The 23,634-nt window shown below is 42.5% G+C and overlaps 1 protein-coding gene across 4 annotated transcripts in view; it reads right to left on the minus strand.

The window, feature by feature from the left end:
- LOC123401261 (BEACH domain-containing protein B) overlaps positions 1-18,803 on the minus strand; it is a 32,436-nt gene extending 13,633 nt beyond the window's left edge. For 3 of the 4 annotated variants that reach the window (XM_045095010.1, XM_045095009.1, XM_045095011.1), the window contains exons 1-26: positions 18,322-18,803; positions 17,656-17,719; positions 16,517-16,721; positions 15,734-15,907; positions 15,257-15,568; positions 13,057-13,279; positions 12,357-12,410; positions 11,628-12,068; positions 10,839-11,157; positions 10,278-10,727; positions 10,019-10,177; positions 9,765-9,914; positions 9,211-9,366; positions 9,050-9,091; positions 8,576-8,920; positions 8,176-8,349; positions 6,822-6,982; positions 4,706-5,015; positions 4,208-4,613; positions 3,786-4,113; positions 3,417-3,605; positions 2,704-2,968; positions 2,383-2,592; positions 2,091-2,312; positions 1,824-2,000; positions 1,612-1,724 (exon numbers count right to left, since the gene is read on the minus strand). In XM_045095010.1, the coding sequence (XP_044950945.1) occupies positions 1,612-1,724; positions 1,824-2,000; positions 2,091-2,312; positions 2,383-2,592; positions 2,704-2,968; positions 3,417-3,605; positions 3,786-4,113; positions 4,208-4,613; positions 4,706-5,015; positions 6,822-6,982; positions 8,176-8,349; positions 8,576-8,920; positions 9,050-9,091; positions 9,211-9,366; positions 9,765-9,914; positions 10,019-10,177; positions 10,278-10,727; positions 10,839-11,157; positions 11,628-12,068; positions 12,357-12,410; positions 13,057-13,279; positions 15,257-15,568; positions 15,734-15,907; positions 16,517-16,721; positions 17,656-17,719; positions 18,322-18,497 (5,825 nt within the window). In that variant the 5' untranslated portion in view covers positions 18,498-18,803. The remainder of the gene's footprint in view (positions 1-1,611; positions 1,725-1,823; positions 2,001-2,090; positions 2,313-2,382; positions 2,593-2,703; positions 2,969-3,416; positions 3,606-3,785; positions 4,114-4,207; positions 4,614-4,705; positions 5,016-6,821; positions 6,983-8,175; positions 8,350-8,575; positions 8,921-9,049; positions 9,092-9,210; positions 9,367-9,764; positions 9,915-10,018; positions 10,178-10,277; positions 10,728-10,838; positions 11,158-11,627; positions 12,069-12,356; positions 12,411-13,056; positions 13,280-15,256; positions 15,569-15,733; positions 15,908-16,516; positions 16,722-17,655; positions 17,720-18,321) is intronic. The other variant, XM_045095012.1, reaches the window with a different exon arrangement.
- Between the last annotated feature and the right edge of the window lie 4,831 nt (positions 18,804-23,634).

Raw genomic sequence — 23,634 nt, forward strand, 5'->3', positions numbered from 1 at the left:
CGGGTCGCGAAAGCGCTCCCACGAAGGCATCCCGCCCTCGTCCTGCTCGAGGGCGTAGTACCAAGTCTGGGCGGCACCACGAAGGTGGTAGGAGGCGATCCACGTGCGGTCGGACGCCATGGTCCGCTGCCCCCTGAAAAACCGGTCGCACTGATTGAGCCAGTTCAGGGGGTCGACGGTGCCGTCGTAGGTGGCGAACTCCAGCTTGGTGAAGCGGGGTGGCTGCTGCACGTGTGACGAGGCCGCGTAGGTGCCTCGTGACGACCCAGCGCGGCGGAAGGAGAGTGCTGCGGCACCACAGAGCTCCCAGCGTACGGATCAGTGTACCCGCCGAACCCCCCGAAGGTGGGGGCGGGTGGCTGCAACACCGTCGGCTGTAGTGGCGCCGTCGTGTAGGTCGGCGTGTCAATCCACGTCGGTAGCGGGGACGGCGACGGCGGCCACCGGACCTGGGTGATCGGCAGGCCCTGGGGCACGACAGTCGCCGGGGGCGGTGGCGCGAAGGGCGCCGCCGGCGGAGGCGATGGTGGCGGGGTTGCGTACGGAGCCTGGAGGAAAGTCCGGAGGTTCGAGACCGCCAGGTTGAGGTCGCGGATCGCCGAGGACATCTCCGCTGGGGAGAGGATGGGGGCGGGTTCGGCCGCCAGGGCCGCGGGACCGGAGGCGGCCGAACCTGAGGTGGCTGGCGGCGGCGAGTGGTGCGGCGGCGGCGGCTGCTGTGAGGTGGCGGGGAAGGCGGTGGTGGCGGCAGCGGTGGTGGCGGGAAGGTCCGACAAACTCATCGAACCCAAGCTACCCGATACCAAATTGGTAGAGGCTAGGGTTCTACCAGGTCTCGGACGTAGGTTGTAGGGGTGGAAGTGCGGGCTGCGAGGTTGGGGACGCCGGCACCGGCGGTTGGGCGCCGTCGCGGCGTGAGAGAGAGAGAGGCGGCTAGGGTTTGGGGCTCAGAATATACTGTTTATTGTCTGCCTAACATCGAAGGGGTACATGTGTTTATATAGGAGGACAGCCTCCACTAAACCCTAGATAACTTGGACTCTAACTTGGACTCTAATATAACTTGGACTCTAAGATAGGTAAGATAACTTGGGCTAAGCCCGTAATTAACCCTTGCCCATTGGGCCTCCTCCGTTGGTACGTTGTACCGGTCATAACAGAGATGAGATGTTGGGCTAGAGCTGGGGACAAGGGGCTTAGGGTAGTCTTGCCCCCATCCTGGGATGTCCATTGAGTTACTTGTAATCTGTTGTAACCGTCTCCTCTGAGACTGACTTTCCCTCTTTTCAATACAAAGAAACGCACGTCTCTGCGTTTTCTCGAAAAAGAAAAAAATTATCATCTCTCGTTGGTATATGTTGATCTCGTGGTTTGCAGCTAAGGCTAAATACATTCATTGAGGCCATCTGTGGTTTTCTTCTCTTGCTCTTACTTGTGCGTTTACTTTCCTTAGAGAAATACTGATTGATTGCTCAGCTAAGGGGAATGCATCTACATCCTGGTTTGTGCAAAATGTATTTTCTCAATTGGCTCAAAACCCCACCCCCACCTGTAGTCAGGATCCTATTGATGGTACACATCATGAAGCACAAGCTTTGTATGGTATATTACCTTGCAGGTTGGCCGTCGCTCTCAGCATTTATAATTTCCACAAATTCAGAGCTAATGTCGTCTTTCGGTGAGCCATCAGATGAAGACTGTGCATACATATCAGGTGGACAGAACTGTGAGAGAACGGACAGAATGAGTGAATGGAGCACTATACAAAATACAAAAATGTAGCATGTTTTTTCTTTCTATAAGATGTTTTGCTCAGAGCATACCAGGAGCTTAATTCCAGTTTGATCAACAAGTAATTCATCACTCAGCTTCAAAAGGTACAAGATATTATCACGGCATGGCTGTGAAATGAATATGTTCTCATCAGGAGAAGTCTCGAGCAGGCTTCCAATGATATCTTCAAAAATGTCTCGCAGCAGACAGAAATTTGTTAACTGTCCCTGTGGATTAAGCAGTACTCAAAGAGTTACTAGGACAGAGAAAAGGCTACTAGATTGCTGTAACATAAACAAACGAATTAGCATTCCAACCTCCTCAATTTTCAAGAGAAGAAAATTTGTTGTATCCTCCAGCTGATGCCAGCCACCTTTCACGTAGCACAAAAAATAAGAAAGGACTAATGAATACATGTTCCTCACAAGAATTAGCTCATTGGTCTCCAAACTGGCATCATTTGCTTTCGAAATTGATTTGTAGTCCCTGAAGACATCAAGCTTCACAGATGTCTCAAGCCAAGAGCTCCAACCATACTCCTGAAGAAATTGATTCATGAATTATGATAACATAGAGGTAATTTATATAGGCCTGGTAACTGGTAATTACCATGATGGCTTCGACATTTGAGGGGTTTGAATCAAGCAAATCAAGAAGATCACTCAAGATCTTTGTACGTGCTGAAGTGTCTTGGCAAGAGTGCATATATTTAAAAATGCAGACCAAAATCTGAGGAACATAAAATGGAGCCAAGCTCACTACTGACGTACTGCTTCTATCTTTTAACTCATTATTAGATTGGGACCGTTTCTGCAAGACCTGCACAAAAAATATAAAGGACAAATCAGATTATTTGTTTACAGAAGTTTAACATCGGAGGATAAACATCATAGTATCACCATATTCAATATGAAGTTTGACAAAATTTACCTGCTTAGGGCTAGCTCCACCAAGAAGAACATCAAAAAAAGTAGCACATAAATGATCTGAAAGTGGAAATTTGAAAAGTCTTTCAGATATTGAATAGAAAAACAGTTGGGGTGTTGCTGCTATTCCTTTCCGTAGATTTTCGGACATGGATCTAGGTCGTCCTACAGGAAGGCCAAAAAGTTTTGATCCTTTTTTCTCAGATGGAACTCCAACTAGAAGCTTTCCAAGAAGCTGAAGACCCAGTAGACGAATTGGTTCGAATTCCCTGAACAGCAGGTGATGTTATAAATATACATCCTCAACAATACTGACTGAGAAGTTAAAACAAACACTGATTGCAAAGTATAATACAGAATGAGAACAGTCATCTTCCACACTACATAATGCCCATGGTTTACACATATAAACAAGGAATGTCAGGAACTGAGGCAAAAATATGTTAGCATAGACCTATCGACCTCAGAAGAATTAGACAGGAAAATATGGGCACAGAATCTATTTCAAAGATCAAAATGCAAAATGCACAAAAGATGGCATTATCACTGACTAAACAGGTGGCTAAAGCTCAAGCTCCCTGTCAAAGTGGAATTAGATCCATATAGTAACTTTACACACGGAGGCTATAAGTCTGTCACTCCGTAAAGTGCACAAAACATAAGCACTGCATGACTTAGGTCCAAAGTCTGACTCGTAAATAACTAGATGTGCATTACCTCTTAAGAAGATTGATGAAAATGTAACAACCACCAACACAATTTACTTGCTCCAGAAAAGATGATAGAAGTGAATTCTGTGAAAGAGCACGGATAATCATGTAAAGTACATCCTCGATACATGCAACATCTTGACTTTTCTCGAAAAAGGACACAAGAGCTCTTATATCATGTGAAGAGACCTTCAGCCTACAACAGAAGTTAGTTGAATTGTTAGCATATGAATCCAAGGAATATCTTTCAGACTTGTGTATATGGCAGCATTGAATGACAATAAAACAATGATAGCAGAACAAAGATAAATACAGAAGTACAGGTGGAGAAAAAACATGACATTGCATCTCTGAATTGAAAGTTGAAAGTACTTACCTTAAGCTCATTTCTGCCAGACTCAAGAGGAGAAGACGAATCTTGCGAATTTCTTCTATATGTGGTCTCTCTCCAATCACTAGTTCAGTAACCAGATGCAGCAAAGGCTTAGAAGACCTAGAATCTAACTTTTCTGAATAAAACTGGCGTACAATGTCAATGATCCTAGGGAGTCCACACAACATTGGTAACAATTTCCCGTCAGTTTCAAAATACTGTATCAGAAACAGATAAAGTTCTCTCTGTACTTCGTAACTTGAATATGCCCAGATATGTGGGTTCAGATAAATTTGTGAAAGAGCATCTTTCAATAGAATTTCTGACATACCTGAAAGAACAGATAGGTTAGTGATACACATAGTTCCAAGCAGGCAGAAAAATGTGGCCGGCTGTGTGGGGAGAGACAGAGAGAGAGACGTCACCACAGTTCGTCAAAACATTAAACAAGTGCTTCAGTGCTGAAAGAGTCTTGAAATTTAGCAGCTGTGGTGAAACAGATTGAAACAAGAAGCCTAAAATAGAGAATCCAGAAAGAAGATGCATCTGTTGCTGATTCGCTACATTTCCATCCAGAACGGATGCAACAAGCTCAATGACTTGACCTGCCAGCTGATCACCAGTGGGAGATTCTCCACTATGAGTGATGGCATCATCAAAATGTATCAGAAGAGGAAACAATACAGAGACACCACCAACGCAATAAATTATGTCCTGCAGCAAGCGCCTCGAGCATAACTTTGTACCACCCATGATGGTTGCCTCAACCTTCATCTTGTCAAGACTATCAAGTACAGAAGACACATTGAACAAAGTCCTATTATTGCTAGCCTAGAAGAAGAAAAAAGAAAAAGAAAATCAATTCTCTGGTTCCAGCAATCGATCAAGAAAATATAACATGTTATTTGGAGGCCAGTTCGTACCTGTGCATTCAAGCCAAAAATCATCTTTGATGAAATACCATCCCTTGCATCCAAAATTCCCTTGTAAAGTGAATCATTATTCATAAGCAAGTTTTGATCACCAAGGAAAGAATACATGTAACTTGGTCCAAGGTTGTGTATGCCTCTTATTTGTTCGGAAGAGAGAGCATCAGAAAATGCATAAACTGGGCCCATTTGACCAGTAAAGGCAAAAGTGCCCTCAAAACCAAGAGAAGCTGGTTCTTCACCAATGGGCATTAATTCTGTGCCAAGACTGCAGCGAGTCATCACTTCATTGACTTTTGCATACCTGAGAACAGAAAGAAGTGGTATAAAACATCTTAACTAATATACTGGAAATCAAAACAGCAGACAAAAATCCTTGATCTCTTAGCCATATATGAGCTCACAGGATCCAATTGCTATCTATTTCAGTTAGGGCAAGTTGATGTCAGTTTTTTATTCAAAGTTTTAGCAAATTTGCACCTGCTAAGGAGTATTAGTATAGGTCTAGGAGTCCTTATTAGGCTATGTCTCTGTCCTTGTACGCCAGCCCCTTGAGCTATGCAATAGAGATAAGTTGCATCCATAATATGGTATCATGCGCTAGGTTTAGGGGTTTTTTTCCAAACACCGCAACTCATCCTCCTCTTGATCGATTCTTTTTGGTCTCCCGGTCGATCCCGTCGATCTCCTCTCTCTCGATTGGTTTTTGATCTCATCTGCTTGTCGATCTCTCCTCTGGATCGATTCCCGTTCTTCATCTGCTTCCGCTCGAAGATCAGGCACTGGCTGCCTCGTTCCATCCCGATCCAACTCAGCTCAGCCGCCCCCCACATCGACTCGGGCCCAATTGGATCGGGCCGACGCCATCTCCTCCACGTCTGCAGATCCCCGCATGGCGGTGCCATTCCAGATCGTCACTCCCGCCAGCCTGCTCTCCAGCAGCCATGTCTGCCCTCCGCCTCCAGGCCGGCTCCCACAGCAGGCCTGCTAACCTTCTTCCCGGCATACAGCTCTCCTTTGCTAGAGCGCATGCCTGGCTGTTTGCTGCTTACATGCTGCTCTCCTCCTTGTCACCGTAAGTGCCATACGTGTGTTCCTTCTTCGCAGATCTGTTTGGTGATTCTCGACGGTGTTATTTGTCGACTGCGTTTCGCAGATACACCTTTCATTGGCAATGTGCTCTTCTGCTAGTTGCTCTCCTTTAATGCTTCTCGCCAGCATCTCGCCTTCACGGTCTCCTCTGCAGACTCTTCTGCATACACTATGGCTTTTGCATTTTCGTCTCGTGTATGCTTTCTAGCTTCTAGCTCTCTATGTTTTCCGCTGTGTCCACCAAGTCTGTTGCTCTTTTCGTGTTTCTCATGTCATGCAAGTCCACCATACCTTTATCCATCAGCCTTTGTATGGTCTTCTATAGGATTTTTGTGGCCTCCTTTTGTACTGTCAATCTACGTCCATTCTCATGCCGCCGAGCTTCTCGGGCTATGATTTTGTGCGCAATGCTTCATCCTCTTCATGTGTCATCTTCTTTTGACAACCCATCTTCTCTTGATACTTCTCTTGTATCTTCTACCAATGAGGCGTCTTCCTCTAATGTGCCATCTTCTCGTTATCTCCTTTGGCTTGATTCGACAGGGTTTTGAAGACTCTTCATACTACGACGACACTCTCAAGACGAGGATTTTTTTTATTATCATTTTTTAGTGTTATACTTCTTCAAATGCAATTGTTACAATTTGCATTTGAGGGGTGGTGTTAAGGAGTATTAGTATTGGTCTAGGAGTCCTTATTAGGCTATGTCTCTTTCCTTGTACGCCAAATCTTGTGTGATATATATATATATATATATATATATATATATATATATATGCCCCTTGGGCTATGCAATAGAGATAGGTTGCATCCATAACAGCACCAACCATATTCTGTCTTTAAAAGGATATGCACATGTAAGAACTAATAGTGATAAAAACCATGGACAAAGAAAAGAAATTTCAAATATTAAACACAAAAACACTAGGGACTACTTGAAAATCCTTAGATACGATTATTGATACAGAACAGGCTCAATCAAATGGTGTGTTACAGAAATGAAGAACCACTCACTCACCTGCATTTCTCAGTTGATACTAAATCGCCATCTACATAGCATCTCAGCTGGCTTCCTCCAGAAAAAGCTCTCCCTACTGTATGAGTAACAGAAAGGAATTTCCATTGCTTCGTTGGAAGGCTTAGAGGCAACAAAACACACTGATTCTTTTGACTGACAGACTGCACAAGGTAGGGGGATTAAATTTGACATTAATACTAAAAGCAAATTTTGTTATTCGACAACTGAAGTCAAATAACGAGCTCATGTCATGCAGATTTATATGCATAACTAAATAACATAATAGCATTCTTATTAGCAAAATGGCCGAGTTTTTTTTAAAACCATCTTGGTAGAGGCTGCACAACTGTCCACAAACTCAAGAAACGCACGCATAGCATCATAAACTCGTTTCAGTCATTTTAGTCCAAAAACGATTTGGTGACTCAACATGTGTGCGGGTGGGACTGAGTGGGAGTTTCAACAAGGGAGTTTTCTGCAAAATTCTCAGACCGACTGCGCCTTCCACCTCAACACTATGGGCCTGTTCGGGCTCCCTCCGCTCCGCAACTCCGCTCTGGAGCGGAGTGGCATGCAGCTATAATGAAAGGAGTGGCTAGAATGGCGCTCCGGCGCTGCGCTCTGAATTGGTGGAGTGGAGGGTTGCCAAACAGGGTCTATATCACCATCAGGTGAAGCCAGGGCTCAGAAGACCTTGTGCACTACTTGCATGTGTCTCCCTTGCGGCAGGAGGCCGGGTCCCAGCAGAAGTCCAGACAGGGGACGCAGGTGTAGGAGCACCGGCGTGCATTCTCACTGGGGTGCATGCAATCAGTCCAATTGCGTGTCATCATCCCCACCAAACTATTTTTGATCTAAACTGTATCATTTAAACAAGTTCATGGTGATAGGTGTGCTTCTCTGGAGTTCATGGACTAAAGTACTCATTTCCTCTGAGTTTACGGACCAGTAGCGTACTTCACTCAAGTAGAAACATGGATTAAACCATATTTCTGTTAGAGTGGATTAATCTATGGTGAAACCAGCATTACATGGTCAAAGATTAGTCAATTCAATGGAGACAAATCTTCTTCTTTTGAGGAAACAAAAAAAATTATTGAAATATATGTAAAACCAAACAAGGATATTTCATGAAAAAAAAAAGTAATTCAGTCACTACGTTAGATTTCATGCAATTCTGTAGCCAGCTTAGCAATCGAATAACCAACTTCACAAAGTAATTTTGTCTCGAATAAATTATTCCCCAATTTTACTGCCCGGGGAATTTATTTGTCAGGATATAATTTAACCAAAGAAATGCAAGATTAGATCAGCAAAAGTTCTCGCAAAAGATGAAGGCAGTAACCATCATTACCTCATAGACTAGAGTATTTTTCCCAAGCATAGCTAAACATCCCTTTCCATTTTCCGTGAAAAAGGAGAAAAGGCCCATCATACCATTCTCGGGGAAACTTTCTACTCTAAGCCAACAGCAAAAAGATATACCTTTACTGTAAGGCCATTGAACAGGTGATTTTACTTCAATACCCTGTTGAGGGGAAGAAAGTCACCACATAAATATTACTGGAATAAAACAAATTAATTGTTCAGCAACTTTTATTCAGAACCATGAAGAGAACATATGGCATTGCTTCAAAATATAAACTTGTATACCATAATAGCAAATGTGATAAATAAACTTAAAATGATGGTCCACTAAACTCAGGAAGCAAATTATAGAAAACAATTAAAGTACTGAAAAGAAAATAACTCACAGAATCATGACCACTGAACTCAAAGAAAGCTTCAGGTCCCTTTTCCTTGAGCATATGACTAAGACTTGTCAAAAGCAATGAACTATGCTTCTGCTTGACACTAATCTTCTCACCACGCAAGAGAGCAAACATTTTCCGGATATCTTTTCCAGAAATACTATGTCCTCCAATAATCTGAATTAACTCCGCAATTTTTATAACTGTGTCCTCCCATTCCTCAACAGAAAACCAGTCAAGAAGAAAGCTAAGTAATCCTGCTTTGAAACAATAAGTTCTATTTGTAATGGACCCTTTGAGCAATTGCTGTAAGACCACAAGCCCATAATGTTGAAGCGAAATACTGCTCTGCCAATCAGAAACGCCACTGTTACATAAAATATATGAATGCAAAATAACAGTGTGTGTGTGCGCGCGAGAGAGAGAGAGAGGGGGGGGGAGGAAGGGAGAGAGGAAGGGAGGGGGAGAGGGGCGAACCTTTTGTAAAACATTTAAGAAAAGTATGATTACATCTTCATTCTGTGGAGAGAAAAAAAAAACATCAGGGTAAAGAATCAAGTTACAATGCAGGTACAATTGAGTGAAGCAACTGAATATACAAGGATCTCGTTGCTTCAAAGATCATGAAGATTGCATACCTTTATTGTTGTCTTCTCATTTATCTCAAAAGTCCCATCGACAAGCATGCCAAGTAGGGCATCCAAGAGTTTCCGACTTGGCAGCCATTTACAGAAGTCCAATAGTAAGCTTTGCAGTGTTTGGTAGCCCACACCAACCAGCATTCTAAAAGTAGCCTGGATAAGATAAATCAGAAGAAAAAAATAAAGAGCATTAAGCAAATAAGTTAAATGAACCAGATTAACTCCACTAGTTGCCGGAAATACAAGCGCGATGGATGAGATTATGGCAACTTTTATTCTAAGTGACGTTTTCAATTAATCCTTACACAGAATGAAAGGAAGTTTTTTGTGTGAACATTGAGAAATAGGGGAATTTTTTTGTTGCTGGATAACCTGGTTTCATCAGAAATCAGCTGGTTCCACGACAAAGTAAACCTTTATAATTTTGAATGAATACTTTGTAACGAGAGGACAGCTCAGATGGCCATCCAGAAAGGACCGAAAATTGTTACTGGCCCCATATAGCTCATACAGAAACATGTGAAGCAAGCTAAAGCAGTATATTTGATTACCTTGGATTCATCATTTTCAGCAAGTAATGAGGTCAGCGTCTGAAGGACATTAAGGACCAATTGCTCCCCAACTGCTTCATCGAAAGTTCCATTCAATAAAGAGACTATATGCAGGAAGCACTCCCCATTGCGGAACAGATTTTGATAATACTAGCAAAAGATATTAGTGATTCGTCAGCCATGGAGTGCTACTAAGATTGGAAAGAAACAAGCCAATAACACGCAATTACTGTCCCCATATATAAAAAACGTACCGCACGATCTATCAAAATGATCTCTCTCATGGTAACTAATAAATCAATCGACATTTCTGCAAAGTTCTTTTCATGTTCTTTTGCGCGAGTGAAGGTCTCTAAATATTTGGAGCATAGTTGCAACTTTGCTGTATGATCTTGTGCTGATGATGGAGACAACTGATTGTAAGAAAGAACAAAGAACAAGGGAGGAGAAGGTTAGTTCTAGAAGTACTATAAAGAGTGATAAAGTTGAGAAAGATAGTAAACATGGTTATACCCTATATAAGGCAAGAACTTGCTCCAGTACTTGTTTCCGGAGGTTCTCTTCTTGGAATAAATCAAATAGGCACCCAATACAATTGGCATTATGTAAAATTATCTTCCTTCCAAGGTCAGATATTGTGACATATTCCTTGAAAAGGTTGAAAGCCAATTCAACACATGTAAGAGCATTCTTAATTCTCTGATCTAGAGAATCCACCTGAACATTGTTTGATTGAGACCCATTTCCCCTTAAGTCATCGCTTGGATGTGCCTTCCTTAGTTCTTGTGTTTGAAGGCATGCAACCTTCAGGACTCTCGTAAGCACGTCCAATGACTTGAAAGAAACTAGAGTTTGCTCGGTGGCAAGTTGCAGGATAACATGAAAGCTCTTGAGAATAGTAATAACCAATCCAGGACCATTAGTGCAGAGTTCCAGTGCACTTAACAATGCTGAGCATTCTGGCTACAAACAAAACAAAACTATTTTAAAGACATGAATGGAAAAAACATGACAGTATTCAAAATTATGTAAAATGAGCAAGATATTATGTGAGGAAGGAGAAATTTCAGATACCAGGTTATTTGTATTTTCATTCAGTGTTGCAGCAAACTCCAAGAAGGAAATAGCTTCTGACTGAAGGATGTTGACATCAGGTAGATTACTTTTGGAGCCAGTTGATTCTGTAGCGTCAGCGAAACGATCAGTTTGTGTCTCAGTCTCGCCAATAATCTGATGAATGCACTCCACAGATGACCCGAAGTAGAAAATTTTCTCTGAGAATATCAGATCCCACAAACCCTCCTCTCGAAAAGATTTGAGTAGACCTGGTGCTGAAATGAGAACTTTCCTAAATGTGCTGAGCATGTAATGCTGTAGTGTATTTGATAAAATCCTGAATACACCAAAATAATTTATCAGCAAATGAAATTTACAGAACAAAACAATGCAGTTAAAATACATAGGCAATTAGATAATCAATCACCTGAAGCAACTTAGGAAACATAGTACTTGCATACAGACAAAGATGTTGACCACAAAGGGAAAAAATATAAACAGAACAATGAACAATTGCAAGAAGAACGAAAAAAGGAACGTCGACAGATACCATGAGACTAGCCGCGCTACGGAAAATCACTCATATGTTGGCAAGTATTTAGCAGATTATTGGAATTGGCAATAATGCAATTTGGTAGAATTAACTATGCAACAGAACTTTTTTCATCTAAATCTTAGCTTGGACAGTATCTTATATGAAGCAAATACATCATCTTCACAGACTGGAAAATTTGAAAACAGTGAGTGATAATTAACTAATCTAGTTAACAAAGACGTACACCAAACCAATGGGGAATAAGAACTTACCTTATATGATTCGGCAATTCCGTTTCACTAGCACATGCTTTGATGCATGGGAAAACAGTTGAAAGAATCTTTATGATCCACCTTGCACATTGCTCCCAGTATGCCAATGAGATGGGTAGAGAAATTCGGGTAACAGTTGAACCAGGACAGTACCTGATCTCATTAGGAGGAAGAAGGAAAGAACAAAGTGCCTTGCTTAACTTTACAGAATACTCATTCCATTCGGTCGTATTAAGTATATCAACAGGACTTGGGAATGATTCTAATGTAGGTGAATTGCCGGTACTTCGTTTATCAAGTTTCCAGTTGGGCACCTCGGAATCAAGAAACTTCTGCTGATGAAACTCCTGAAACATAAATGCGGGCCAACAGATGCTGTTCGCAAATTTATGTATCCGCCCATTTTCACATAAGAACTGCAAATTGTTAACATTACCGAAACTGAATAAACAGTCAAGGATCCAAGAGAGACGGCAAACATTATATGTCATCTAAGTCGGAACAGGAAGCAGAATTCTGACTGAATGGTGAGCAAAAACCTCATAGGTAAAGTTAGCACTATGAATATGTGCTGATGATCTAACTAGAACTCTTTTGCTACGTAAGAGGTCAGCATATTAAGTACCTATGTGTTATCATTGCTCCAGAAAGGCAGAATCTAGAAAATAAAACAAAGTATTATAAGGGATGCAATGATCTATCTACAGGAGAAGTTATGCAACAGGATACACCGCTTCCCTCAGAATTTCCAAAGATAGTATCTGGAGCTGCAGAATGTCACTCCTGCAAAAGCATGTCATGTTAGATCACAAGAACAGAACTGAACAGCAAACACATAAAACACGATCAGATAAATGTATCTTGCTATATCTAGCAGGTTGTTGTTAAAATGTGCCTTCAGTTTATAATGGTAAAATTGGTCCTATTGAACACTTGATAGCAGGCAATCCTTAAGTTCCAAAATGTAAGTGATCTAGTTTTGTCCTAAATCAAACTTCTTCAAATTTGACCGAGCCTATAGAAAAATATATCAACGTATCAGCATGAAATATATTTCCATACTGTATTTACTTTGGTGCTGTAGATGTCTAAGTTTGAGTTAGGACAGAATTAGAATCTCTTTGATTATGGAATGGAGGGAGTGGTAAGACACTATCATTACTTAAAGCTGTCTCCCCTAGTAGAAAGAGAGATGTAAGATATTGCTCTTCAAAGGCAGTGCATGGAAGTTGGCAGCACTAGCTGTTGTAAAGTACAAGCTACCAAATATGTATCAATTGTACAGTTAATCTTTTTTACGGAAGTGCATTTATTTAATATTGATGCTCGGTGGAACAGATGAAATAAATGGTCGCATAACTAATTCTATGGCGTCGAACAAAACAACAGAGTAAATCCTATGCCACTGCTGAAGCAGTGAAACACTTACCTTTCATCACTGGGGACAAAAGAATGCTTTGAGACTGAAAATTTACTTGATGGTAGTCCCAGTCCATCTAATAGAACCTCCAGTCCTCCGATGCTTCTGAAATGATTCTGTGCACGAGTATTCTCAGATATTGTTGATCTCAGAGCATACAAAGTTATAAAGTGAAGTGACAAGTCAGTCCACTGATCTTTCAAATTTAGTCTTCGAATGACCCTTAAGAGTTCTGCAGCAAACAATTTCAGATAAGTAACATAATAGCGACGGAAAAGCATAGGTTAATTACTATAACATCAGAGGCTTCTGAAGAGTTCACTAACAACGCCTTCATGGATGTGCTACCAGCTGATACGTACAAAACAACTACACTGCCTATGTACGGAAGAGTAGGTTTTTTTGATACCAAGCTCCAGTGAGTTTCTTGTCTTACAAAAGTCAGTGTAATTATTAATTTCAAAAAAAACGATTCTAATATGTACATGTTAGAATGCACATTTCAGTCTGCTATATTTCAGAGAAATGTTTCTAAATTTGGGTCGCATATATAAAAGGCAAATATGGTGATAAAAATATAGGAAATAGTGATGGCGTATTCACAATTATAGATCATGTGTTCTTCCTGTGCAGCTCGCCAAAAAGAACATTTTTCATTAAAATTTGCTCATCCATAGTGTAGCCTACATCTACTCATAAGAACATATTTTTATATTCTCAAAACTAGTAATTGTATTTTTATAGTTTGCAAAATAGAGAGCTCATTCGAGTTCAGGAACCAAAAGGAAGTACAATTTATGGAAAAGCTAATCAACACACACTGTTTTACCACAACTACAAACTATGTTTGCTAAAATGTGAACCCATATACTCTCTCCTTTAAAATAATAAATGACATTTCAGGTTTTGATAGTCTCTGGCCCACAACTTCGACCATTATTTTCGATATGAATATATTAGTTAAAAAAATATGAGTGTGTTTTTCATGAAAAACATATGATAGTATTTTCCCATGAGAAATTCAAATAGTATTTTACATATTGATGGTCAAAGTAAGAGAACTTTGACTGCATGCAGTCTATTTCCGAACGAAGGTAGTACTTTGTTTATCCCACACTCAGGGATGATCCACAAGTTGCTCACTTCCATCTACAGTTATACCAAAACATATCTTAATTGCATTAACAAAGTTCACAGACTAATATCAAGAGTGGAACCTAAATGCTATCTAATCTTTGTTTTGATACTTCCTGCAGAATATTTCTCCAGAGTGGCAATCACACATTGCACTTCAAGCTACTAGCAAACTCTTATAAGTAAAGTGGAGCTGCGGACCAAGCTTGTAAGAGCTACTCAATGTAGAGACTAAGATTTCCTGGGAAAATTAAAGTACCTCCCAACATACATGTCTTTCTTTGGTTGGCTTATTATAACAAATGCTTGACTAGGGATAACTTAGCAAAAAGAAGGCCTGTTGATGACCCAACCTGTGTGTTTTGCAGTGAGCATGAATCTATTCAACACTTGTTCTTTGAATGCATTGTTGCTAAAGAAATCTGGGCTATTATTTCTGAGTTATGTGCTATTTCCGTACCCTGTTCTTTTGATGATCTAGCGGTTTTTTGGAAGCAGAAAAAAAGAAGTGAGGCTGTTAGTATTATATCATCTGCCACCTTGTGGGGCTTATGGCTGTTTCGCAATGAATTTGTCTTTCAGGGGAGGAGATGGCGAAACATGCGCTGTATATGGATCTGGTGGGGGCTTTTGTCAGGCAATGGAAAGTGCTGTGCTCGAACGCCCAGGGTGCGCTTCTTCTCCGATGTTTAAAGCTTCTGGACCATCGAAGAGGGGAGTTGCTTAGGATCGCCTGGTGACCGTATCGAGGATGGCAGAGTGGAGGGTCGTTTTGGTGCTGTTGTTGCATATCTCTATGTTCCCTCTCTTTTGTCATGTCAATTGCTTTGTAATAGGGCTTAAAACTAGTTGAACTTGCCCATTTGTTTCTGTGGTGGCCACTAAGGCTGTCCGGCGAGGACTGATACTTTTGGCTGATGCTCTGCCTTGGCTTTAATAAAGTTGGGGCTGGGGGGAGACCCCTCTCATTTTAAAAAAAAACTAAGATTTCCTGTCCTAAGCAAGTAATGAAGCAAAATAATTAAGCACATAATCAAATGTGTAAAAAGTACAAACATTGAAAAACCAGCTTTACCTACTAACCAATTGACGCCGCCAGCTTCCATAACTGAAACAATGGCTTTTTGCTGCCAATTTCTATCAGAAACAAATCTTCTTGTAGTATTGGGAGTAACTGTGGCTAAGTTGTTTGATGGAATATGATCGGTGCTATTGGCAACCTGTGAAATTCTTGTTGCAGCTGGCTCCAAATCCATGAAGTTTGAAATTATCGTAACAATGTATACAAGAATCTTTTGCATCATCCTCATATTTTCTACAGTTCTATTTGACAATTGTTCATCTGTGGCAAGCAAACTTGTCAAGGTCTTGAGCTTTACAACTGCGGCTGAATACACAAGAGAAAGGCCAGTTAAGATTAGATTCATTACAGAATTAATATATATCACCGCTATCATAACCTATGCTACAAGGAGATTCATAACATGGAGAAGGGAGTAAAGAATCAACATGAATCTAGGATAATAAGTACCAAACTGAAGACAGAATCTACCTTTCAAAAGAGCAGTAACCTTTTGCACACCTCCATAATAACTAAATACTCTACAGTTATGCACTGAGCGAGTAACAATGGTGAACCACTCCAAAACAGGCAATACTTCAGTGCTTAATCCCAGGTCTGTGGATTGCTCTGAGAGATTGGCCGAGGATTCTGGACAGCTGCTGCCTATGGATACAGGAAACAATTAAGATCCAATTATCACCGAATCACTGCAGTTGCTAAACCTAATAACCGCTACAATTAACAGTTGGCATGGTGCAACAATTGGTCATTGTTAATCTGGTATGTATAATGCAATTGCTCATTTAGCATAACACTAAAGTACAATGAACTTTCACAATAAAAGAGGCTGAAAATGTTCAAGACACGGTTCAGGGAATAAGTAGCTGACCCAAGAACTTACGCCACACAGCCTTTCAGTGTACTTAAATTGAACCTTACAATTTCTACCTGCTTGAGAGCATCAAGCAAACAATACAAAATTAGAACTATGTTTAACATTATTTGATTAGTGAACGTAACTGCTTCCTAAGTCATTATATCTCAATTCCCAGGTCTAGCAATTGTTTTGCTCCTTTTTCACCAGTCATGGTCTTAGATCATTCAGTGAGAATGACATACAACCATGTCCTTATAGACATATGGCAGCTTGAGAAGGTACTAGTAGTGAGTGGAAACCTTAAAAAATTGTATGCTAGGGTATAAGAATAGTAAACAAAGGGGCCAAAAATCCACAGTAAAGAAAGGTATGTTTTGTTCATTGGGTCCACTTACTCTCAGTAACAAATGAAGTTAAATGAGAAATCTCCTGAACAAGAATAAGAATGACCTCAGAAGGATGTCCACCAGAACATCCTATAACTGTATCATCTGATACTGATTCCCGGTCAATTGATTGATCAATATGGTGTGGCTCCCAGTCTTTAAATGCTTGTATAAAATGCAGGACAAATATTTGCAGGGACTTCTTCTTTTCAGCCTATGAAATTGTTGACAGGAGAAATGGACATTGTCATAAAACAAATAGGAAATGTACTATAAAGAAATTATTGAGTTTAAATACTGTTATAAATCATAAGTACCTCCTCAATATTATTATCTTGTTGAAAGAAATACAAATGCATGCAGATCCATTCTTAAACTAATTTAAATGATCAAGGATACAAATACGTTGATTCATTCATGAACTTGGACATCTCCTCTCCTGATACATTTATGATTTATGTGCAGCGGCATGTGTGCAAGGGGCCATAGTCAGTGCATAAGTGTTAAGCATCGTTAGTTTAGAAAGGATTATGTTCCTTAAAATATAGGAATGACTGGCATAAGGTATCCTAATTAGTTAGAAGTGTATATTTATGATAAGAAGATAGTTCAGATTTGATCTTGTGTTTTGGTTGTACTAGCTATCCTTTTCAGGTCAATGTCAGTATAGGCATGGCATTACCAGCTATTTTTTAATAAACAAAGAATATGCATAAGTTTGCTAGTCTCTCCATATACTCTTCTTTGAGTCTTATAAAGCAACTTTACACGACAGTGAAGAGCCTTGCCAGCAGCAAGATGAGGACAATTTCTCAAGGCTCTGCCCTGGGAGACTTACCCCCACCAAGTTCCACAATAATACCGGATTCTTATTGAGGATATTGGTCCAATTATTCACTCGGTAAATTCAACAAGATATACTTAAATATTAGAAAGTATATTATGTTGCACCAAAATTAGGAGATGTCTGCTGATAACTTCAAGTTTGAGGGTATGGCCTGCATTTTTGCCATGTTATTTGTGCTACTAATCGAAGGAGTGAGTGACACTATCTGCATTACGTAAGGTTTTTTGTGATACTAACTGAAGGACCCAGTGACGCTATCTTAGATATAGTTTAGTGGAAATTTCTGTAAAGGGGTGAGTACCTTGTCGATGGCATTCTCGTACCTCTGCCAGAGCGTGTTTAAGACTGCTTCCTCACCAGTGTCACTGGAACCATATAACACAGGATTAGGATAAAATGCCCACATTCGATCGTAAAACTAACAATACTGCACCAACTGCTGGTACATTTCATTAGGAATCAGTAATGGCTAATGAAAACGTCGACAGAGTTTAGTGGTTTTTCTACATTGTAAAATCATGGTACGTTGTGAGCTTACAATTGGTAAAATTAGTATAGGGAACCAGGGTAATCCACTCAACTAACCAATTGCTAATGATTTAGTGTCTACAGAAAAATGCTAAGCAAACCTAGTGAAATGGAAAAGGATGAGCAGATTAATCAATATTTCAAATCTCTAGGATCATAGTGTTATCGTTTTACTATGAGATGGCAAATTAACAGGTGTAGCTACTTCCAGGTAGCTAAGCCATTATCCCCACCAGGAATCAAAAAAAAGCACGTACAACTTAACAGACTGAAGTAAACTAGAAAATCAAAAACCCATCCGTCACCATCCAACAGTAGCTCGAAATTCGGCAATGTAACTTGAGCATCCACCCACGCAGTTCACACGAGCAAAGCCGCGTTTCCCCACCGCAAACGAGCCAATGGCAATTCGCCTGTGTTCGGTGGTAGGGCTGTGTACCTGAAGCGGACTCTGGGGGAGGGCGCGGCGGCGAACTTGTCGGCGGAGGGGGAGCCGGTGCCGCCCCCGCCTCCGCTGGGGCCGCCTCCGCCGGCACCGGCGCCGCCACCGCCGGAGGCCGGCGAGGAGGGCGTCGACTTGCGGAGGAGATCAGCGACGCCCTTCACGATGTTCATCGCCCCCGATCGGACGCGGCTAGCAGCAGCAGCAGCAGCAGCAGCAGTTCGAGCAGCGCATCACCGCCGCCCGCGCGCGCGCTCGCGGGGAAGACGACGAGCCCGCAGGATTCGCTCCGGATCCAACCCGGCCAGGCCCCGATCCCCGTGTAGTGACAGGAGTGGAGACGAGATCGCGTGAGGGGGATCGGAATTCGGCGAAATGTTTTTGGTCGCTAGCGTGCGTGCGTGCGAAGCCTTTTTATTTTTTTGGTTCAGTCGGATCGAGGAAGGAGTGCGAGAGGAGAGAGGGATCTGGATTAATTCTGGAAGGAAGCAACGGGGAGATGGAGGGGGTGCTCAGGGGGGCGATTGGATAAAAATGTGATCTTCTATAGGGACTTCTCCGCAAAAAGATAGTGTGTACTGTGCAGTATGGTGAGCCAGTGTGGGCTTCCTTGCGTTCTGCGCTTTTGCAGGGGTGACCCTGTATATTCTTCGATTCGCTTCCTGAGAGTTGACCCTAGCTTGCTCATGTCAAGATCGAGGACGTAGCTTGGAGCGACGAGTTTAGAATATATCTTTATTGTAAAACTCCACCCATATATTCATTAATTAGAAAATTACAATCATTCAATATAGCAAACGTCATGCAAGACCGAACACTATTATTTCATTTTTATTTTGTATGTAATCTTTTAATAAAAAATTTTAAAAAAACTTATATTTAAAAACTGAAGGGATGCAAAAAAAAAACCTCAGACCACGCATTAAAATAACCTTCTTTTTTTTTGCATCGTAGATAGGAGCTTTATTTAACGTAATATAGTGCGATTACAGTCAGCCTTCAGGCTGCTAAAAAAAATCCGGGCAAAATTCAACCCAGCTATCGGTGCACTCGAGCGAACAAGCACGCCTCGCACACAAATGAGCTGGTAAGTTAAGCTCACGACCAACATGTCGCACCAAGAAAGAGGTAAAACTAATAGAAATCTTCTCCACTTCGTTCCAGATAGGCGCCGCAATCGAACGGAAATTGCGTCGCGAGTTTCATAAGTTGACAAGCTCCAGGCTATCAACCTCCATTATCACATGTGAGTAACCCCGCAGCTGTGCAAAAACTACCCCTTCGCGGAGGGATAATAGCTCTGCAATGAAAGGATCTGAAATTCCTGGCAAAGGTTTACTCCATGCTCCAAGGAGAGCAAGATGAGAACGGGCAACACCACCAACCCCTCCAAGCAAAATATTTGGGGCAACCGACCCATCAGTATTGATTTTTATCCAACCTGCTTCTGGTGGTCGCCATAACTGAGCTCCCGGCACTGTCCAAAACCGTGAGGGTTTCATGTACCCATTTGATCGCTTGAACTGGTTCATAGCCATCTCGATCATGGGTCCATCTGTTTCTCGAGGACCAAATAGCATGCATGATGGAGATCACCAAGCATCTATTCTCTGCAGTGAACATATGATCTAGCAGAATATCTTGTGTCCATGTGAGTGGATGCAAATTAGGGAGATGAAGATCGAACCTTTCCCGTGCGGCCATCCAAAAAGCTTTTGCATGTACACAGTCCACCAAGGCATGCTTCAAATCTTCCCCTGAAGAGCGACAGATTTCGCAAATGCCACGAGGTTTTATATGCCGATATTGCAAGGTCATTGAATCTGGTAGAATCCCCCGCAAGACTCGCCACCAGAACACCCTAACCTTTGGCATAACTTTGAGCTTCCAGAGATCAGTCCACAACCGTGTATTTGCCGATGAAGATTCAGTGATCGTCCCTTCCCCTATTGAGTGCAGCTCGTTCTGGGTCACAAGAGATCGATACGGAGATTTAACGGAGTAGATACCTGACTTTTCTAGGGCCCATGCCAGACTGTCCTCCCCACCAACTTGACTTAAAGGAATGTTCAGAATAGCTTCGGCCTCATGGTGGAAGAATGTTTGACGTACCAGTTCTATTTTCCAAGAATTGTGATATGGATCAATAAGATCCGAAACAAGCTCAAGAGGTGTAGTACCCAACCTGCCAGTAGGCTTCAGAGCCACCGTATTAGGGATCCATGGGTCATCCCATATCGAGGTAGTAGTGCCATCTCCAATGCGATGTACCAGACCCATCTCCAGTGCTTCGCGTCCAGCGACAATTGCTCTCCATGTCGCTGACGCCCTTGCCGGAATTGTAGCTTGGAGAAATTCCGAAGTTGGGAAGTATTTCCCCTTGAGAACTCGGGAGCAAAGAGACATCGGATGCATCAAGAGTCTCCAACCCTGCTTGCCCAACATAGCAAGATTGAAAAGTTGCAAATCTTTGAAACCCATGCCTCCTTTGATCTTTGGTGTCGCCAGTTTATCCCACAAGAGCCAGTGCAGCGATCTCTTATCAACAGAGCTTGCCCACCAATATTTGGCCATACACGAAGTGATGCCCGTGCACACCTGTTTAGTGAGTTGAAAACAACTCATACTAAAGGTCGGGATTGCTTGGGCGATGGATTTTAACAATACCTCTCGTCCCGCACAAGCCAGATTGCGCTCTGACCATCCCCGCATCTTACCACGAATACGTTCGTTGATATGCATGAAGGTACCGCTTGTGATCTTGCTGACCGCAGTGGGCAATCCAAGGTATCTTTCTGTAAAAGCTTCCACATTGATCCCTAGTTCAAGCTTGAGATCCTCACGAAGCATATGTGCTGAATTAGCAGTAAAGTAGATAGAACTCTTCTCCTTATTGACAGCTTGACCCGAACATTCAGCATAGATAAGAAGAATCTCATTAAGTCTTGCAGCACTTTGGACGTTTGCTTTCAGAAAAATCAAACTATCGTCAGCAAAAAGCAAATGGTTAACCCAAGGGGCATGAATGCTAACCCTGATGCCTCTGTTCAGAGCAGCTCCAGTATAGTGGTTCAGCAGCTCGGAGAGCCCCTGGGCACAAATGAGGAAAAGGTACGGAGAGAGAGGGCATCCTTGCCGTAAACCTCTAGTTGGACTGAAGTATGGCAGGAGCTCACCATTTACCTTTATAGTAAACCTTACCGAGGTGACACATTTCATGATGAGTGTAACAAACTGATCGCCGAAGCCTAGTTTAGTTAACATTGCCTCGAGATAGTGCCATTCCACCCGATCATACGCTTTGAGCATATCAAGCTTGATTGCACAACAGGGATTGTTGCCCCGTTTCCGACGCTTGATTGCATGTATCGTTTCGTGGGCAACAAGGATATTGTCCGTGATTAGACGACCTGGGACAAAAGCGCTTTGCTCTTCACTGATCACTTCGTCCAGAATCCCACGTACTCTGTTTGCAACTGCCTTGGAGGCAATCTTATAAAGCACGGGGCAAAGAGAGATTGGTCTATACTGGGAGATTTTTTGAGGATGTGTCACCTTTGGGATCAAAGTAATGGCCGTATCATTCAGTCCCGCTGGCATGTCACCTCCATTAAGAAAACCAAGAACTGCCGTTGTCACATCTTCACCCAACACATTCCAGTGCCTTTGGAAGAAGACAACAGTAAACCCATCCACCCCCGGCGCTTTTGATGGGGCCATCTTGAAGAGAGCATTGCGAACTTCCTGTGCCACAAAAACCTTCTACAGATCAAAGTTCATTGCTTCCGACACGCGGGGCTGAACACAATTCAGTAAATCATCCATATTGTTATACCCTTGGGACTGGTACAGTCCTTGGTAAAAAGCAGAAATCTCCTGCTTTATTTCTGTCGGGTCAGTACAGAACTGCCCATCATTGCGCTGCAAGGAGGATATACGATTGATTCGCTTCCGATGAGCCGCTTGAGCTTGAAAGTAGCTCGTATTCCTGTCACCCTCCTTGAGCCAAGTAACACGAGATCGCTGCTTGATCCAGACTTCTTCCTGTCGAAGAGCCTCTCGCAATTGATCCGCCACTGCTTTCTCTTCCATTGTCGGACCACGACCCAGTGAGGCATGTTGGAGCCGTTCGAGACGTTGCTGGATCTTGCGAACTTTCTTCGCCATATTCCCGAATTCTCGCTGCCCCCACGAGCCCGGATGAGTCTGAACTGTTGTCAATGCATCGATCAGCCCCCCCCCAGACCCTGTTGGCCCGAACCCGTGCGCCAAATCCGACCAATCATATCATCATAGTCAGGGTGGGACTGCCAGACATTTTCATATCGAAACTGCCTCGGCGCCCGACAGCTGCGCAACTCCACCTCTTTTAGTTCTGCCAACACAAAGCAATGATCTGATTCGACACTGACAATGTGCTTGACTTGTGGAAACTGAAACACCTGCAGAAATTGCTGGTTGACAAAGGCCCGATCTAACCGTGCTTTTACATTCCTTATTCCTTGTTGCTTATTATCCCATGTGAAGGGAACACCCTGCCACCCCACCTCCTGGAGTGCACAATCGGCAATTACATCCCTGAAGGATCGCATTTGCGCCTCCGAACAAGGATTAACTCCAAACTGCTCGTCCCCCTGCAAGATTTCATTGAAGTCTCCGCAACAAATCCATGCTTGATGAGGTACAGCAAACAACGTGCGCAAAAAGCGCCAACTGTGATGTCTATTTTCTGTCCTTGGTTCGCCATAAAAGCCAGTGAATCGCCAAGTTTTGCTTCCTTGCTGAACACTGACATCAATATGGGATGAGCTATAGTTCTGCAGCGAAACTGTGACATCTCTTGACCAAAAGAGCCCCAGGCCACCACTCAGCCCGTCGCTATCGACGGCAAAACAACCTGAGAAACCCATAGTAGATTTTAGGTCCTCCACTCTCCTTCCCCTAATCTTTGTCTCCATAACAAAGAGCAGGGCGGGTCCTTCTTGCTTCACAATCTTGTGAAGTTCACAAACTGTCCGAGGGTTCCCAAGCCCCCGGCAGTTCCAACATAGTGCACTCATTGGCTCTGGCAGGGCTGATTAGCAGCCGCTGCCGATGATTCAGATGGCGGAGGTGTTGGTTTCTTTTTCTTTGGAATCCTCTCCGGGTACACTTCCTCCACATTCCCCGTTCCCTGGTCTGACACTGGTTCTACTTCCAGACCATCATCTTGTTCCATCGGCGCCTCCCCCTTCTCAGTGATGGCTAGGGCTGGCATCGTTACCTGACGGAAGATTTGTGCATTTTGGGGCACCCCCTTACGTTTATTCA

The sequence above is a fragment of the Hordeum vulgare genome, chromosome 6H, assembly GCF_904849725.1.
Source record: "Hordeum vulgare subsp. vulgare chromosome 6H, MorexV3_pseudomolecules_assembly, whole genome shotgun sequence".
NCBI classification, from domain to species: domain Eukaryota; kingdom Viridiplantae; phylum Streptophyta; class Magnoliopsida; order Poales; family Poaceae; genus Hordeum; species Hordeum vulgare.